We start from the raw sequence: 18,654 nt of genomic DNA, 5'->3' as shown, positions 1-18,654 counted from the left end.
ACAGTACCACACGTGGCAACTCATCTACATACTAACAGCCCCCTGCATGTGGACAATAAACACATCTGTGGCAAAAAAGAGGTTTATTTATTGAATGACTTCTTATGACACAGCAAGGAAGAAGTCTGAGACACCTGGCTAACCTCTAGATCAATCACCTTTCTTAGCAGCGAAGTGCAGTGCAAGTCCCATGGAGTGATGGGAAATGCACAAAAACACCACGTACAAAGCCATACTTTGTATTTCAGATATTTTTCTGTGCATTTGTAAAAATAAAAATGATCTTTAGCACTTAATTCAAATAGGCTTACAGCTTTGTTGAGATGATATGTCCCTCCTACGTTTACCAGCAGAAAAATTCAGACAGACCTACCATGCATGATTTGGCATTAGACACCTCAACTGCAGCAGTAAGGTTATTTTAAGGGAGGCATATCTGCTACAGTCTGAACCTTACACAACACATTACCATACGTCTAAAATAGTTGCTAAACTGTTTATTTAGAGGCATAGTAAATGTGCTCCTTAATAACTCTGGTTTACTTAGGACGGTATTCAAAAGTAAACATCATATCATTCATCTGGGTCTGTCAAATACTGAGTGTCAATTTGGAAGCTGCAAGTAATGCATAGGTTTTATCCTGGCCCATTGCAGAGAGATAGATTTTTCCTTTGGTCAATAAATTCTCTCAAGACACTGCATTTAAAAGCTTTAGATGTATTAACAGCCAAATCATACTTTTAAAACAGAGCTTTTGATGTCTGTTGCAGAGCTGGTAGGAACAAGAACCAATGATACCTATAGGCTTTCTTGCTGCCTTTTTCATTGCTCTTCTCTCATTACATTTCGTGGACTTAGGTGTAAAGCTAAGAGAAGAAAAATCTTTATTAGGGAAAAAATTCAAAAGGAAGAAAATTGTCTCTAAAGGAAACAAAGCATCTTTGTGCCCCCTGCTTGTGCAACAAGAAAATGAATCTCGTGGTAGTGCTTGCCAAAACAGACCGCAGCTGGATCCAAAACATTATTGATGGGTAACTGAAGTTTATATATATAGATAGAGTTAAACACCAACACTCTAGACTAATGAAGATACAGACATGCTCTTCTGTTTGATAGTATCTAACAATTTGTCAAGAGACTGTAATCGAAGCCAAAGACAGCTTGTTTACTCTGTATTAAAATACAATATTTCATATCACACTGTTAAAGTAAATGATACATATATCATCTGGCATTTAGATAGAGCTTTAGATATCTAAGAGAAAACGGGATGTGTCAGTTTAGATGAGCAATCCAACAAAGAATGACTATGATACTCATATAAAACCAACCTGTGGACAAGCCCGTGGAATGGTAAGACCATGAAGTCTACTACACCAAATCACGCGAGGAAATTAACTGACCCCTCTGGAAATGCTGCAACTGCCCTGTTTCATATAGAAGAGATTCAAAGGCCGGGTGCCCATTTCCTCTACTCCATCCTCATCCCTGACATGTCCACAAATGAGTAAGAGACACAGAAAACTAGGCAAATCTGGCACAGTGTACAATATGTAACCATACTGAGAAATGATTCTCGGAAGAAAATTCTTGCATTAAAATAGACTTTAGGTATCACTGAACTCACTCTATGGTTCTTAGAGGTCAAACAGGTCAACTTACGTAGCTCTCCTACTTTCAGTATTTCGCACAGCATCTTTGTCAGCTCAATGCTACTTCGGCCAAACGGGCACTCATGCTTGTCTTCTCGACTGCTGTTCTCCAGGACAATCTGAAGGAGGAATCAAAATGGAAAATAATCAGTTTGAAGAACCCATGAGTTGAAGTACTGTCCTCCACATCCAACATTTACAAGATATACTAGGCTGAATTTCGGAAACTGTACGTGGAGGCTCTGTTTTTCATAAACCTTAGCCCTCCCCCCAGCTAAATGACCTATGTCTGAGGCAGTCAGCAGTCCTGCTCCATGACCAGCTGGGCAGCTTTGCCATTCCTATGCACTGTTGCTGTTCTGCACTACTCCTGGCTTGGACAAACTGCAGTAGAAGCCAAAGAGAAAGAAATAGTTTCATTTCAAATTTGTCAGTTAAAAGATATAATGATTTATAGACGTGAACACACCTAGAAGGAACTATAAAAAAAAAAGAGGGACCAAAATTAGCATTTTGGATTCAGGCTCCAAAAAAGGTCCAAGTGTCAAAAATCAAACTGAAGTCCACAAAGGAAGAAAATGTGCGTATTTTCTCTATTACAGAAAAAACTTGCACTTGTGTGCATAACATTTCAGGGATCACAGAATCACAGAATCATATAGGTTGGAAAAGACCTTTAAGATCATCGAGTCCAACCATAAACCTAACACTGCCAAAACCACCACTACACCATGTCTCTAAGCACCTCATCCAAACGTCCTTTAAATACCTCCAGGGATGGCGACTCAACCACTTCCCTGGGCAGCCTGTTCCAATGCTTGATAACCCTCTCGGTGAAGAAAAATTTCCTAATATCCAGTCTAAACCTCCCCTGGCACAACTTGAGGCCATTTCCTCTTGTCCTATCACTTGTTACCTGGGAGAAGAGACCAACCCCCACCTCTCTACAACCTCCTTTCAGGTAGTTGTAGAGAGCGATAAGGTCTCCCCTCAGCCTCCTTTTCTCCAGGCTAAACAGTCCCAGCTCCCTCAGCCGCTCCTCATAAGACTTCTGCTCCAGACCCTTCACCAGCTTGGTTGCCCTTCTCTGCACACGCTCCAGCACCTCAATATCCCTCTTGTAGCGAGGGGCCCAAAACTGAACACAGTATTCGAGGTGCGGCCTCACCAGTGCTGAGTACAGGGGCACAATCACTTCCCTAGTCCTGCTGGCCACGCTATTTTTGATACAAGCCAGGATGCCATTGGCTTTCTTGGCCACCTGGGCACACTGCTGGCTCGTATGCAGGCAGCTGTCAACAAACACCCCCAGGTCCTTCTCTGCCAGGCAGCTTTCCAGCCACTCTTCCCCAAGCCTGTAGCGTTGCATGGGGTTGCTGTGGCCCAAGTGCAGGACCTTGCACTTGGCCTAATCACTCTAGCTTCAAGCCTATGAATGCTGCAAAAATGACTCAAGGAGAGCCTTTATATTCCCTGTTGAGTGACACTGCAAAATAAATGGGAGAAAAGAATTCCTTGGACATTTTTATACCAATTAAGCTCTGCCATATTAGATACATTACTTCAATGTAGATTAAAAAATTGTTTATAAAAATACTATCGATTTCATTGAAGCTGTGAGCCTGAAAAGAGAGCAAAATAGGGGCTGGGAAAAAAAAAGAAATGGTCAAAACAGATTTGCAGTAAGAATTGTCTTTGCAGTAACAAACTTTGCCACCAGCTTTAAAAAAAAAAAAAAAAAACCACAACAACAACAACACCCAAAACACACTCTAAACAGCTGCTGCATAGCCTGGGGATGAGGGACAGAGGAAGAAAATTAATTTCAAAGGTAAGAGATTTTGCCAAGCACCAGAGAGGCGCTCTAAATTTTCTTCACAAACAGGTGTTTAGATATTGCTCTCTGCTTTGCATTCCTCCCATCTTCTTAGCTCCCATCTTCATCATGTTTTTTGTTTCTTTGGCTTTTTTTTGGTTGTGTTTTTGGTTTGGATTTTTGTTTGTTTGTTTGTTTTAAATCTTTCAATTTTGGCAGCAAAGAAAGGTTTACAAAAGGCTCCAAGGCTGGAACTTCACTCAAAACAATGCAGTGGAGGAGAGGATCGATGCAATGCTGGATGCCAGCAAAACCTTTCCCTCCCTCCTCAGATCTTAGCTGTGACTGTTTCATGCTCTCTTATATGCAGAAGCCTTCCCTGTGAAGCAGTTAAAGGTAAAAGTGGGAAAAGAGTGAAAACCCAGAAGTAGGAACGTTACATGCTTCACGTAGCATGCCAAAGCCTCTTCACCAAGCATCTATTTTAGTCCTACTGTACAAAGGGCAGCCTCTACCTGATACTCCATTCCCAACTCATCACCCAGGGATGTAAAAGGATGGTTGCTCTCTGTGTGATGAGAGTGTATGATCACTTTCTTTTGTTTTCCAGTGGTGGTGTTTTTTTTAAATCACCTAGACTGCCCACAGAAGCTTAGGAAGTCATTAGGAATACAATAAGTATTTGACCCCCACAAATTTTTACTGGGCTTTTCCAACAGGATGGTGTCAGAATCATGTTCACCAGTCTGCCAAGAGGAGTTACTTTTCCTTCTAAAAGATCTGGTTTAAATTACATCTAATTGTTCCATGTCACCTCTGGATACCAGCTGTACCAAATCAAAGAAACACCCCTGCAATTTTTGTTTTATGTTGCTGCAGCCACTGTTCAAGGAACATGTGAATATGACTTTGCATTCTGGATGAGTCATCCTGCTTCAGTCTCTTTCATGGAGGACAGTGCTACATTTCCATAACCAAATGCAGGAGCAATGATAGAGTAGCACAAGCACAATGTAAAGCTGTGTCTCAACACCTCCCTGAGATCACTTCTCTTGTTTTATTATTACTGTGTTTTACCTGTCACATAATAAAACATAAAATCTGCATACCGGAGCAGGGGGCTGCTTTGACACAGATTTAGATACAGCAGAGAAACACTGGTAATAAAATCAATGGAGAGGCAAAATGAAAGGGTAAGGGGGAGGGGAAGGGAAGCACCCGGATCAGCATTCCTGCTCGCTTCTGGCAAATGCATTTTGTTGGGTTTCACATTAGCCCGACACATTAACATTTCATGAGCACATAAATATTTAATGGTGACACCATATATGCTTATAATGTAAGGCAGAATTACAGCAATCAATAAGAATGCCAGAGAAATAGTTAAAGCACTGTGTATTGCTATAGAGCAAATTAAATGGCAATTCGAGTAATCAATATGTAAAGCAGCCTTGAAACGATCCTCAGACACACTCTCTGCAAGCATCATCTTTTAGCATTTGCTGTGCAAAATAAGGCAGAGCTGACATGTTACATTTCTGTAAGAAAGGAAGATGGAAGGCCCTTTACTACATCTAAATATCTGTAGGCAAATTTGACAGATATGGATCTTCAGTAAGAAACAGCAATGGTAAAAAGTGAAAGAAAAAAAAAAAAAAGAGGTTCTTATAAACACCCAAAGAGAAATCATTCCTAATCTTGGCAACAGATTTACAACATTCATTATTATATTTGTAATACTCTTTTCACGACTTCGCGACTCATATCCTGTTCCAAAGTAAAATGCTATAAATATAGCTGATAAGGGCATGATTTTAATGTTATTTCCTTTATCACTCTGGTTATGGAGGAGAAATAAGCAGGGAATGGACATGTTTACTTCACAAACTGGTGAAAACAATAGCAGGGAAAGAAACATAACACACAGCTCTAGTCTGAAAATACTTCTGTATGTCTACAGAACATACTGCTGGCTTGATTCACGTTTCTATCACAACAGTTATTTTACCAAGGAAAGGAAAGCAGTGAGGAAGTCATGAAGCCCACACAACTTTCATTCAAATGGAGGTCTATCATTAATGCTCATGAAGTGGCTGCACCCTATTATCTTCCTCCTCCCCCTCACAAATCCACAGCAAGTTGCAGATCCACAAGACATTTCACAATCAGCAGGTACAGTGGTTAAATTTTGCTTGGGGGAAACCAATATTTACAGGCAGAAACCATGGACATTGCAGGAGAACTCCTGGCACCATAGAATCATAGAATCATTTAGATTGGAAAAGACCCTGAAGACCATTGAGTTCAACCGTAAACCTAACACTACCAAGACCACCACTACACCATGTCCCTAAGTGACACATCTACACATCCTTTAAATACCTCCAGGGATGGTGACTCAACCACTTCCCTGAGCAGCCTCTTCCAATGCTTGATAACCCTTTCAGTGAAGAAATTTTTTCTAATATCCAATCTAAACCTCCCCTGGCGCAACTTGAGGCCATTCCCTCTCGTCCTATCGCTTGTTACCTGGCAGAAGAGACCAACGCCCACCTCTCTACAGCCTCCTTTCAGGTAGTTGTAGAGAGCGATAAGGTCTCCCCTCAGCCTCCTTTTCTGCAGGCTAAACAACCCCAGTTCCCTCAGCCGCTCCTCTCAGAAGACTTCTGCTCTAGACCCTTCGCCAGCTTCCTTGCCCTTCTCTGGACACGCTCCAGCACCTCAATGCCTTTCTTGTAGCGAGGGGCCCAAAACTGAACCCAGTATTCAAGGTGCGATCTCACCAGTGCCAAGTACAAAGGGATGATTGCTTCCCTAGTCCTGCTGGCCACACTATTTCTAATACAAGCCAGGATGCCATTGGCCTTCTTGGCCACCTGGGCACACTGCCAGCTCATATTCCATCTTCCTTCAGTCCTAACTCGACTCTGGTCTGGTTGGCTGCTCTTTACTTTGGTATTAGGAACCTACTTCTGCCAGTTTTTCCTTTCTTCAGTCCTTGCAGAGCTACACAACTGGGAAGGTCCAACGTGGAAACGTGGCTTCTAATACACTAGGTGTTATACAGACAAAAACCAAAACCAGCTCACAGTACAGGAGTACTAAATGCTGCAGATCCTCTTCTCTTCCTCTGTTCCTTTGATCAATACTGCCCATTACCATGAGGCAAAGCAGAAAACCACCATGATGTGTAACAATAACAACATCTTTTTTTTCTTTAGGGAAAAGAAAAAAAATCCAGACAAATATCTCAAGAAAAAGAAAACAAAAAGGGAAAGAAAATTACCAAGAGAGGGCAGGCCAGGAAAAGTCTGAGTGATGAAAAGACATTAACAAGCAAGACAGGAGAGAGTTTATTTTTCAAAAAGTAGATTGTTCTTAAAAACAAAGAAAAAAAAAAAAAAAACAACCAAAAAACCCCCACAACTGCAGCTCAGAAAAAGGGAGGGAAAAAAGAGAAAGTGAGTGAGAGAAGCATAGAATGAGAATAAAATTATATTACAAGAAGAATGAGATTAATTGACTAGCGGAAGAGGAGAAAGGAAGAGGTTTACAAATGTTTTTAAAAATGCCAGGAGGTGAAATTAGGAAAACAGTGTTATCCATTTTCTTGACATTTCTACAGATGAAACTCTGTAGCCTATTAAGGCATGGGAATTTGACAGTATTTGTAGCAGAATACAGATCTGTACAGTTTTTACTGTTTTTAAGTTACCTACCATATATGTTTCTCCTTTTCTCTTTCTACTATATATATTCTCTTATTTACAGATTCATGGTGTAAATGGAAGAGAAAGATTTCCCAATTAGCGAACAAAACCAATGAGTGTTCAGAAAGAGAAATGAAGGCTTGATCATGTTTCCCAAGGTAGACATTTCAGGCAGCGTTAGTCAGCAACTGGTGAGAGCTGAATTTCTTCTGGGATTTAGCCGTATGAATTGCCCGAAGCACCTTGTTTCCTCTGAAGCCAAAAGTCTTTTCAAGAAGTGGAAGGCAGCTCTCCAACCTCCAATTGTCCAACAAAGCATTTAGAGAGATACAGGAAAGAATATTCCTCCTTAGAGAATATGTTAGGTTGTTGTTTTTAACTGCAAGATCTTTTGTACTTCCCCTGTGTTACAGTCAGTGGTGCTCAGCATCACCCAAAAAAGGCTCACCTGCCTTTACAAGATATCTACCAATGGCATGGACAATAACAAAATAAATCCAAGCGTCATGCCAAGATCACAGGAGAGTAATGCAAAATCTCCAGTAGAAAAAACAAAACAAAACACCACCCCCACCCCCCAAGACAAAAACAAAATCAAAAGATTTTCTAACTTTACAGCAGTGTTCCTTTATGATCTTCTATTGAATTATTCATCAAGTCCATCACTACCTCAGGAGCACAAAACAGACCCTCAGGGACGCAGTGGACTAAATTAAGAATTTTCCACATTTGACTACCATGGGCTTAAAAATCTGCATCAGCTTCAATGATGAAGCTTATACCTGCAACTAAGAGTTAATGACTGACAAAAGGCAAAGTTTTGAAGACAGGTATATTTAAAAGCTTCCTCATCAAAATCCAGGAGGATGAAACCACCAGACAAATATTCCTCCTTCACTGGGAAGGAATATCGACTTAGCCAACCCCTTAATCCCTCACATTAAAGATCAAATTGGCTCAAAGTATACTGCCCACAGCAACTGCAGATGTAATTCTCAGATTCCTGAACCAACCTCAGAGCTTGGAAATAGAGATTCATTATGATTAGGAAGTAAATACAGAAGTGAAAGGCAAGACCCACTATAGCTGCATCAATACTTATAATAAATCCCACAGCAGGCAGTTCAACGAGCATTGCTGCACTATTAAAAAGGAGCATTTCCCCATTTTGTAGTACTATCTTTTGTAGCCTATTTTGTAGTACTATCTAAAATGATCCTGCGTTAATAGATACCAAGTTTTCTAGCAGTCGGCTGTAGGTTAATATCAAGAGGTTCAGAGAGCTGGTTAGTAAAGATGGTAAAAACCTCCTTAGATCCAAAATGAAAAGTCAGGCAGCATTTTAATACCCAAAAATTGCAGGGATGCTCTTCCTTTTCTTGGTACTGCTTTTACTTTTCCTAAGCCTCCTTATCACCTATGGTAGGCTTCACCATTTCCTTTTCATTTAGATGCTTTAAGTAACTCTAGGAAGCAAGTCCTAAGGATGTGCTTCCTGAGAAGGATAAGGGGCTCTACTGCAGACAGACTCAGTGTCCATTCATCCTCTTCACCAATTTTGCTTTCTTCCTAAGGCAGCTTGTCATTTGCCTCAACTTCAGCATCAGTGTTCATCCAAGATCCTTCACTCAGCACTGTCCCCTCTAACCTGTCTTTTTATCTTCATTATTTTATTTTCAATTTCCCATGCTTTCTCTCTCCCTTATTTCAGCCTTCCTTCACATTCCTGAGGCATTACAGAAATTCCTCATGGCAAAACTAAAATAAAGCAACAGTTATGTCTGCCTTCCTCAGGAAGGCACTAGAATTGCAATTTAAGCTGAGATTTGAGCGAAGAGCTGAGACCTACTACAGATACTGAAAAAGAAAGGAGTTGCTGACACCAGAAACACAGACGCAAAGCTGTGCCTTATTTGAGAGACATCTAGTTATAGGACGATGCTAAGGATTAGACTTCAAGAGTCTGATAATGTGCTTTGTCGTGCACAACTATGAATAAGCACCTGGGGGATAAACCAGCATATCATGTGAGAAGTGCACTGTAACCTGCTGCTCCCAGGGAGAACTGCTAACAGAAGGCACAGAGCCCACTATGACAAAGCAGCCAGGAGACAGTGACACAGTCATACAGGGCAGGAGGGAAAGAAAAGCATCTGATTACGTCATTATATAACAACATATAGGTAACGGGGTGAATTCAAATTGTCGTGCTAATATTACAGCCAGTGTTTGACTCTGCAGCCATAAAACACTTCTAACAAAGATGGCTTAAAATAGCCAATAGTTGGTTTTCTTCTGGAAAAATTATGGTGTGGTTTTTTTCCCCCCTTTTAAAACAAATCTAGTGCCAAAATATCACAAGCTAAATTTGGATGGTTCTGCAGTGGCTCACCTAGCAATAAATTTTGTTTCTCACACAAACACCTTAGCATGAAGCATGATTGTATTGTCTTTATTTTCTATCAAAAGCTAAATACACAGTGGTTTGTCTTGAAATATTATGTATCTCCCTCCTTTCTTTGCCAACTCCATGCAGAACCAACCAAATCACTGTAAAGCATGGTGGTAAGACCCAAGATGAGAAGGCCTAGCTGACATGTCATCTCCAGAAGCAGCACCAGGATGTGCTCTTCACTTCCCACAGGCACAGGCCAGGGGGAGTGATTTGGTGTTGACCCCGTCCAGTTTGAAAACTACCAGCCTTCCTTCTCCCTCCATGCCCCACACAAACGTAAGGTGGCAATGCCTTCCCTGCAATCCTCTCCTTGCTCACCTGTGGCAGAGGAGGAGGGTAGAAAACTGCAGTACCTGCAGAATATAGCAAGTTTTTTAATTTTCTTTTCTTTCATAATGTGAAACAGACCCTACTAGTGCCCTAACACTATTGTGGTACGGATATCTTAGAAAAGCATCAACCTTTATTGCACATCAATGAGACTGGCAGCTAGATTAGCATCACAAAAGCTCCCAGCTCGGAGTAAATGGGAAAACCTGTGAGGCTCCACAGCTAGTCGTCTTCCCTCCCCACATATACAGATCTCAGCTTTGTAGGTGGAGGGATCGTGGCTCCACAAAAACCAGCCAAATCTTTCTGTGCTACTGCTGCAACTCATGGTATGATTGAAAACCTTCTGAAGACAACAGCTAGACTTACAACAACTTCTGGGCCCTCTGGATCAGGACCTCGTTTAGCCAACAGCTTCCATGTACGTGGGAAAGTTTAGGTGTGCTATGAATGGTGAGAAGTAATCTGAACATATGCAGGACTGTAACACTGTCATATGTATCCTGTAGTGCATACCACACAGGGCTCTGCAGAGGGTGCCATGACTCCCTTGCAATTCTCTTCCTCCCTCAGTACTAACTTAACTCTGAGATTATGCTGCAACCAGCCACTCCAGGCTTTTGTGTCTTTATTGTAGGAGATCCACCTCAATTCTGCCATCAGTGATGGAGGCCCTCGGAGCAAAACCATGCAACTTCCTGGTGTGTTAGTATGGAAAGCAGAGACATTGAGTGATGTTTGGGAAAAAAACAAAAGGCAGGCAGGAAAACAGTTAGATATCTGAGTGGAGGGTAAGAGCAGAGAATGGAAAGACTGGCAGAGAAAAGAGAAGACAAGAACACCTTATCAGGCTGGGAACCACTTGGCTTAGGCAATTAGGTCTTATGTGGAAAACTGCATTCCTTCACAAGACACACCAGGAAGACCCATGTAACAAAGCTCATTTTTCTCCCTACCTTTAGAAGAACAGAAATAAATTACATTCCTTTTCCTATCATTTCTCGTGGGGGGAAAAAAGGTATGGCAGAAATCTGGCTCAGTTTTATTTCAGAAAATGCTGAAATTATATGTTGGACTACTCATATCTGATCAGGCTAGAATGAGTAGGCATGAGGAGACTTTGTGAATTGCCGGAAGGATGTGTAGGCAGCCTCCTATACAACAGCTGCATGGGTTAGAAAGTGTATGGCAGACAGTCTGACTGTGACTCAACCCATTAAAGTTCTGAAAGGTCTCTGCAGGATGCCAGCAATCTTCCTGCCTGCAGCACCAGCACTCGCAAACAGAACCTGCTCCTCCACTGTGACTTCTAAAGCTTCAAAAGGAAAAGAACTCCCTCCTCAACCCCATTTAAAAGCAACTCAAGTAGCTGCTGGGGAAGAAGTGTCTCTCCATCGCAACTATGTGAATAACCGATTTGCCAGCTCAGCAGACGCAGGGGAAAGGAGATTTTCTATTACTGACCCTAAACCAGCTCAATTTTTAATTTTCAGGTAATCAAAATAACTTTTGGCTCAACCAAAGTCCAAACATTGTTTTGATTTGCAGCATTTTAATAACTTTTAAAATTTGTTTTAAATACAAGAACAGAAAATTTAGGAGCATACCACTAAATATCTTACACATCATTCAAAAAAATGTAGTAGCAATGGATCCATTATAAAACATACCAAGGGATTAATAAGCCCAACTTTTCAGCATGGATTTCAACACTGGTTTCCCACCCTAGTGGCATATTTTATACTGAAAATTCGACATTCAGTATCTAACAAATATTTGCATAAAATAGATACAACCAGTGGGAAAAGGGATAAATCTTGTCTTCTAGAGATGAGGGACTTGAATTTCAGGCTACAGTAAAATGACCTCTTTCCAAGGAACACTTATTTTTTCCTACACATATGAAGAACCTACTAATCTAATAAATGGCAAAGAATTGGGCATAAACTTGGGTAGCCAGCTGGGCAGAATCCAAATAGGTGGATAGCCAACACTCAGACCCAGAGCTGCTAATTTTATTTGCAGTGAAGCCTGAAGTTTATTCTGCCTGAAGCACCAATCTCTTGTGCTTAAACAAAATGAGGAGACACAGTATGTGTCTTCTCAAGGCAGAATCTCACCCCAAAGCAGCAGTGAGACCTGCTAGAATATGGCTGGTCATAAGCGCAGAAGAAAAATATAGACAAGTCACCAACTTGTCAGTCATCAAAAGCAAATTCATTAGAATGAGAAATGTGGACCCCAACCAGAGACAATGTCATATAGGACTTCTTTGTGACTCAGCTGACTTACTGTGAAATACAATAACCTCTAAGTAAAATCCTACACTCCCTCCCAGATGAGAGTTATCACTATAGTTAGATGATTGTGAGGAAACTGTAAAATAAAGGAATATTTCAATGGTAGTGCATTAGAAGCTAAGGCGTAGTTGCTGTAAATTCAGTTTACCCAATGGCATCTGCTCTTTCTGCCTGGAAACACTGTTAAATTAGCCAAGATCCAAGATGAATGGCAGCCCACTCACAACCGAAGCAGTAGCTTTGATTTTGCTGCCTGATATCAAGAACACCTGAATGAACATTGACTGCACATTATAGGGGTCAACTTCTCAAAACTGCAAAGCTAATGCTTCTGTAGAAGCATCCCAGGCACAAACATGGCACATTTAAACACAGGACAACAACTATCGAATTTCTCTTTTTGGGTTACAAAGAAAAGGAGTGCTCCATTTTGGTTCCTTTAGCTTGCACTTTACACCAAATTAAGTAAATAGCATTACTTTACATCAATATTAGCAATCACTGAAGTGCATGCATACAAAAAATAAAATCAGGCAAATGAATACACACTGACAAACACATATGCATACCAAATATTTCAGTTTCATATATTTATACCTCTCTCCTCATTGTATCTTGAAAACAAAATGGATCTGAATAGTCTCGCACCACAAATTCCCTAACAAATCAATGACAAAGCACCAATAAATGGATATACTAATAGCAACGGTGGCATAATAGTATTTCCATGGAAAGGTTTTTCCTCAGATCCTTTTTACACTCAAGTTTCAAATGCACACTGCTACAAGTTACCAGTAAGAAAAATCTCAAGATGTCTGCACTGAATAAAGTCTGTTTTAAATGGTAACTTATAATTCTATTATTAAAATCAGTAGAACATGAAGCTGAAGTAGTTTTGGAAAGGAACGAATTGGAACAGGGGAGGACTTATCTGCTCCAAAAGAACAAAAAACAAAACAAAAAAAATATTATCTGTCACAAAGCTTTATTCCAATCATTTTCTTCACTGCTAACTTTAATTATACACTCTGACTGTCCTATAATTATGTAGCTTGGGAAGATGCCAATTATTTCCTGTGGAAGCTTTTAACATTTCTTGCAGAGATTCAACATTACTTCCATCAATGCATTCCATATACTATGTCACCACCTTTTTAAAAGCAAAGCCTCTGACAATAGCGATTGAAGTGGAACATGAAAAAAATGCAGTGCATATCAGTCAGTGATAGCACCAGACAATTAATAAAAAAGAGAAAGAAAAGCTAACTCAACGGGAAACTAATTCAATAGGAAACTTTTCTAAAAATCCAAACGATAGATAAGGACACCACACAATCAAAGAAAACATGGTTTTTTTTCTCCTCCACCAAACAACCTTTCTTCTGGAGGCTACAGTCATATTGTATAGTAAACAAAAACCGAGATTCAAAAACAATTAACTCAAAGTCTAAATAAAGAAAAACAACACTGTGTTTATCTGAAGGAAGACAGCAAGTAAATAAAACATATTACTGTAATTTCAGGAATAAGTATCCGAAAGGAAAAAGGTGAATGAGAGAAAGCAGGTAAGAAAGAATCAAACAGGGAAAAAAAGTTTGGTTATTTCTGTTTCCTCCTTCACCGTGTGACACCCATGTTTTCACCTTGAAATGCTTTCTGCTTTCAAGATGCAGTTACCCATCTGCTCCCGCTGCCTTCATACCCATGTTCTTCAATACATTGCAATTCTATTTACTCTTCCTATGAGTACTTTTGTTTGGTACCGGTCTTTGAAGCCCCGCTGCCACCCCCTCAAAAGGGCACTTCAGTTTCAGACATCCTTCCCACCTAACTAATCTATTTATTACGCAAATTGTTTCTAAGCAGAATCACTTACGAGAGGCAGAACAAGGAATGAAAAGGGAAGAGATTACTTATTGCCTGTCTTCTAACTTCCCCTTATCCATCTTTTTTAGTAATACAAGAAGATACCTTACTAAGGGCCATGCAGCTGGGGCATCCTAAGAAAGTGGCAGGTCAGACTGCAGTGATTCGTGCTGCCCATTAAAATGCAGCACTGCCAATAGACTCAGTGAAACCATAATGGTTTCCCGATAGTGTCTTTACTTAATACACCACATTCTGTCAGGAGAAACTTCATCTTTTCCAAGTTCATTTCAAACCAACTCTGGTTTCCAGTCTCAATTTTTAATTATTGCACAGCATAGACATTATCTCATTTGGGGGCTTAGGAATTAACCCACGGTACGGCAAACTGTATTGCAGATGACCAAGTTGAAAATAATCTCTCCTCCTAGGAACCAAAACATTTCCTAGTATCAACAATGAAATAAAGAGAAGAGCTCCTGTCAAACAAGTTGTTCAGTATGCAAGTATTATTTGCATAGCTAACAATTTCTTGTGGAAACTTAATCTTGACCACAGAGAGAATTTTTGTTAGGATATAGGAGTAGAAATATATCTGAAAAAATAAGCAAGGTCAACAGGCTGTACAAGTAGAGCAAACTGGTGTTGTGGGAGCTTTGGGAGCCAAAGGCCATGAAGAAAAGGTAATGTTAGATGTGGAATAAGGAACTCAAAATGAGACGGAAACAGGCATGTCAGGGCCCACAGGAAACTACTGTACACCAGCTAGTAAGTCAAGGAGATGAAAAGATAGAAAGTAGGTGTCCTTTGTGATCAAAGACTAGCAACACTGTAGGAGTTGCACAACACCGTTCATCTCAGAGGTATTCAGCATGCTGTTAACGTGACAAGGTGGACCACCTCTGATAAGTGAGCTACCACACCAGCAATGCTAGTATAAGCACTAAGTAGAACTACTCAGGAAAGACGGGTAGGCTAACATACTCCCAAGGTGTGTTAACAGTTCCCAAAGCAGCTTTGGGCAAGCAATTTAATCTGAGCATGCCTCAGTATGGCATTTCTAGTGTACATGTACTCTTTCTCAGGTAGGAAATACATGAGGCACCCAGACAGTCTCCTAACAGGAACCATACAAGAATAAAACCAGCAAAATAAAAAAATAACAGCAAAAATTCTCAGTAATGCAGCAGCAAAAATACTGTATTATAGAAACAAAGCTGAGCCAGCACCGAAGTCCCTTCTAAAGACTGGCTAATTACATGCTACACTGAACCCAATTTTTAAGACAGCATTTGCAACATCAAAATGAAAAATAAGAAAAAATTGAGAGATGTCAATGGAAGCTCTATTTCAACAAGAATTTCTGTCCCCTTTAAATTCTTTCAGACTTCTTCATCTCTCTCATTTGGAGCACTACCTACCCCTACTAAGAATATTCTCCGAATTCAGAATTTTCAAAAGAAGCCTATGAAGTAGCACCGTCCAGATCTTACCAAATTTTAATGAGAAAAAGTAACCCATTCTCTTTTTATAAACAAAAAAACATTTCAGCATAGTTTATCAAGAAAACATACTCATTGCCCAGTATGTGAAATAACCCTTAATTTCAGGGGTTTATAGGGTTGATAAATGTTGCTGTATTGCATGCTACCACAGTTTCTTTTAACAGCTATTGCTAGATTCAGACTGAGGCAGAAAGATCTATTTAAAGAGCAGATCTGACAATCTTGTGGTCTCCTATTATGTTCATGGATCATCCTGGCCTGGATAGCAGCACACCTTTTACAAACCTATCAGAGCTTTGACGCTATTCTATTTTGAGCAAAAATGAGACAATAATTCATATTGAAAGTTCACTCCACTTTTTAGTAGAAATGATTGGTGTGTCTACTGTCTCCTTGCTACACACAACCTTCTTTAAGCAGGTCTGCATGCGCGCTTTTTCTTGGGGAGTTAAACCATCCCTACTATCTCAAGACACTGACTTTCTAGACTATCCTCTACTCCCATCTGTGCTTGCTAGGTTTATGCTTGGCAAATATTGAACTTCAATAAAGGTCAGGAAAAGCTGTTCTATTCAGAGGTAGGTATTATTCAGCTGTATGCCTCTTCTTGTAAGGACACAACACATAACTTGCTTTAACTACCCTTGAAATAACAAAAGTAGGAAGTGGAGTGGGCAGGGGGCAGGAACGGGTTGTGCAAGTGAATCATGATGCTTTTTACCTATTTTTCTCCAAGCATTACCTCACCTACAGCAGTACTTTCAGTGGGAGCATCTTAACTCTCAGGATACTGCCAACTCAGTCACTTATCAAGGCATTTGCTCACCAAAGCCTTCTTTCCACAGAAAACCCTGACAGTTTTTGGTAGACTTAGAGCAGGGAAGAGAATTCTGCACAATTACTCATTTCTGAGCTTATGGACATCTATCATGCATCTGAAAAAGGCACAAGCTCATCTCCCTTCTCTTTGCAGGCCTAAGCAAAAAGTAGCGTTTGCAAGGAATAATATCTATAATATTTGACTCAGCAATGACAGACCAGACAGCTATACAGCTTTCTCCCAAAGCTTTTACAGACTTACGTCATGTTTTAGTGTTACATGGTTTGCTTTCCTAGAGTTTGTCGCTAATGATATCAGGACTCTGAACCTCCTCTTCAAAGTCAACTGTAAACAGGACATAATCAGCATGAACAGGCAACCGCATGGATCTCAAAGACGAGAAGAAGCCTTACCCGTATATAAGCATCCTGGTGATGCTTAGCGAAGTACAGCATGTTGTCAAGGGCTAGCATTCCTGGAGGGGTCTGCGTAAAATCCATTGCTGGGTTTACATGATTCTGTAAAAAGATAACAAGATCACTCAATTAGCATCTTTACAAAAGCTATCAGCTCCCCAGTGATGTGCACCATGTTAGCATGCTGTGCCAAAAACTCCAGCAACAAAGCTCTTTTTGCTGAGCAGAAAACTCTTAACAAGGAAATGCCCCATGCCTCAAAGACCTTTACAGCCAAATGCAAACACTATGAGGTTGGCAGGTCAGTCATTCACTTCTGTAGCTATGGAATGGAGTTTCCCAAAGACTGAGTGCTTTAGAAGCACAGATGTCCCAGTCTTTCATGGCAGATAGACTCCTCAGTGGTACTACAGAATAAAAGTACTACTTACATGCAAATGCAGATATATATGCAAACAGTCACCAACCCACTTATTTATACAACTGCTATGGACTGATTTCAAATAAACCACGAAAAGGAGAAAAAACTACTAGATTCAAAAGCTGTATCAAGTCTATTGGATCTTGTGGACTCCTGAACACAAAGGGCGTCAGACAAAAGTGTATGAAATTAAACAGATTCACCTTGTAGAATTTAGGTAAATTTTTTGTTACATTCTGAATCTATGAACTTCAACTATGAAATTGATGAATGAACATACCAAATATAACCAAAACTTGTTAGCTTCCACACACTCCTACAAATTTCAAAAGTTCAGTTTCACACACTACATGAAAAACTACATTTGCTCAAAATATTCATTACTCCATCTTTTGATTGGATGGAATTAAATGTACATTTGAATAAGTTTCATGCAGTTCACAGTTTAGAGATGAACATTTGCCTGGCTACGGACAGGCTCAAAAACACCACAGAAGCTGCTCAGAAAGACAAAAATCCTAGAGTATCTCCATCAAAAAATGCCTATTGTCTGCTATGCTCTTTTATCAGTATCGCCTTTGCAATGTCTCCAGCTCCACTCATTATTCTGACATAGAAAGATTTCCCTAGTCGCTTTGCGATGGTATTTCTATTCTGCAAGACCTAGCTGACAGAGACTTTAAAAGTGCATTTACTAGCAGAAAACTAACTGGCAAAGATCAGCACAGATTTCTTCTTCCATCAGTCTGTTTCTGCTGGGTGCTCAGGGTCTGATCCACCCACCCACCTCACTGACAAAAGCACAGTTTTTACTACTTTTCCTCCTGTTGATTCCACCAGGCCATAAAGTTGTAGAAATACGAGATTCCACTCTCTTGCCTGTCTTACCTGTAGATGTATGATAGGTTGGTTTTAGCCAGTCAATAATTCATAGTCACATGAAAGATTAGAAATACTGGAAAGCGAAAATTATATATTAAGATGGCTGCTGCCACTTTAAAAGCAGACAAAGATTTTGGGCTGAAGATGGCATGCGCAATTTGTTCATTTTACATCTCCAGCTTAAGGAGAACTGGTGTGCAAGCAATAGAATCATAGACTCATCATTTTACAATAGGGAGTCAAGAGGATGTCTGAAATCCTAGATTTTATATGCAGTAGATATTTCAGAAGGGTAGTAGTCTAGAGCGAGAAAATAAAGGCTTACCGAGTTGTGTTTTCCAAAAACTCATTTTCTTTAACCTTTTTGGGTTTTGGCAGGGTTTTGTTTGTCTGATTGATTGATTTTTAAACTTTAATCTGAATTGCGAACAGAAGTCCTTCATGGCTATTTCCCCAACTCAACCTTCCATCTTCCATGTG

General features: G+C 40.2%; 1 protein-coding gene across 5 annotated transcripts in view; it reads right to left on the bottom strand.

Moving 5' to 3' along the window:
• Window positions 1–18,654, bottom strand: part of ELMO1 (engulfment and cell motility 1) — a 312,440-nt gene that overhangs the window by 151,230 nt on the left and 142,556 nt on the right. For all 5 annotated transcript variants that reach the window (XM_075493469.1, XM_075493466.1, XM_075493468.1 and 2 more), the window contains 2 exons: window positions 16,869–16,973; window positions 1,664–1,772 (listed from right to left, as the gene is read on the bottom strand). In XM_075493469.1, coding sequence (XP_075349584.1) covers window positions 1,664–1,772; window positions 16,869–16,973 — 214 coding nt within the window. The remainder of the gene's footprint in view (window positions 1–1,663; window positions 1,773–16,868; window positions 16,974–18,654) is intronic.

Source organism: Mycteria americana, chromosome 2 (genome assembly GCF_035582795.1).
Source record: "Mycteria americana isolate JAX WOST 10 ecotype Jacksonville Zoo and Gardens chromosome 2, USCA_MyAme_1.0, whole genome shotgun sequence".
Lineage (NCBI taxonomy): Eukaryota > Metazoa > Chordata > Aves > Ciconiiformes > Ciconiidae > Mycteria > Mycteria americana.
The sequence above is the reverse complement of the archived record's forward strand: the minus strand, read 5'-3'. Positions and strand labels throughout refer to the sequence as shown.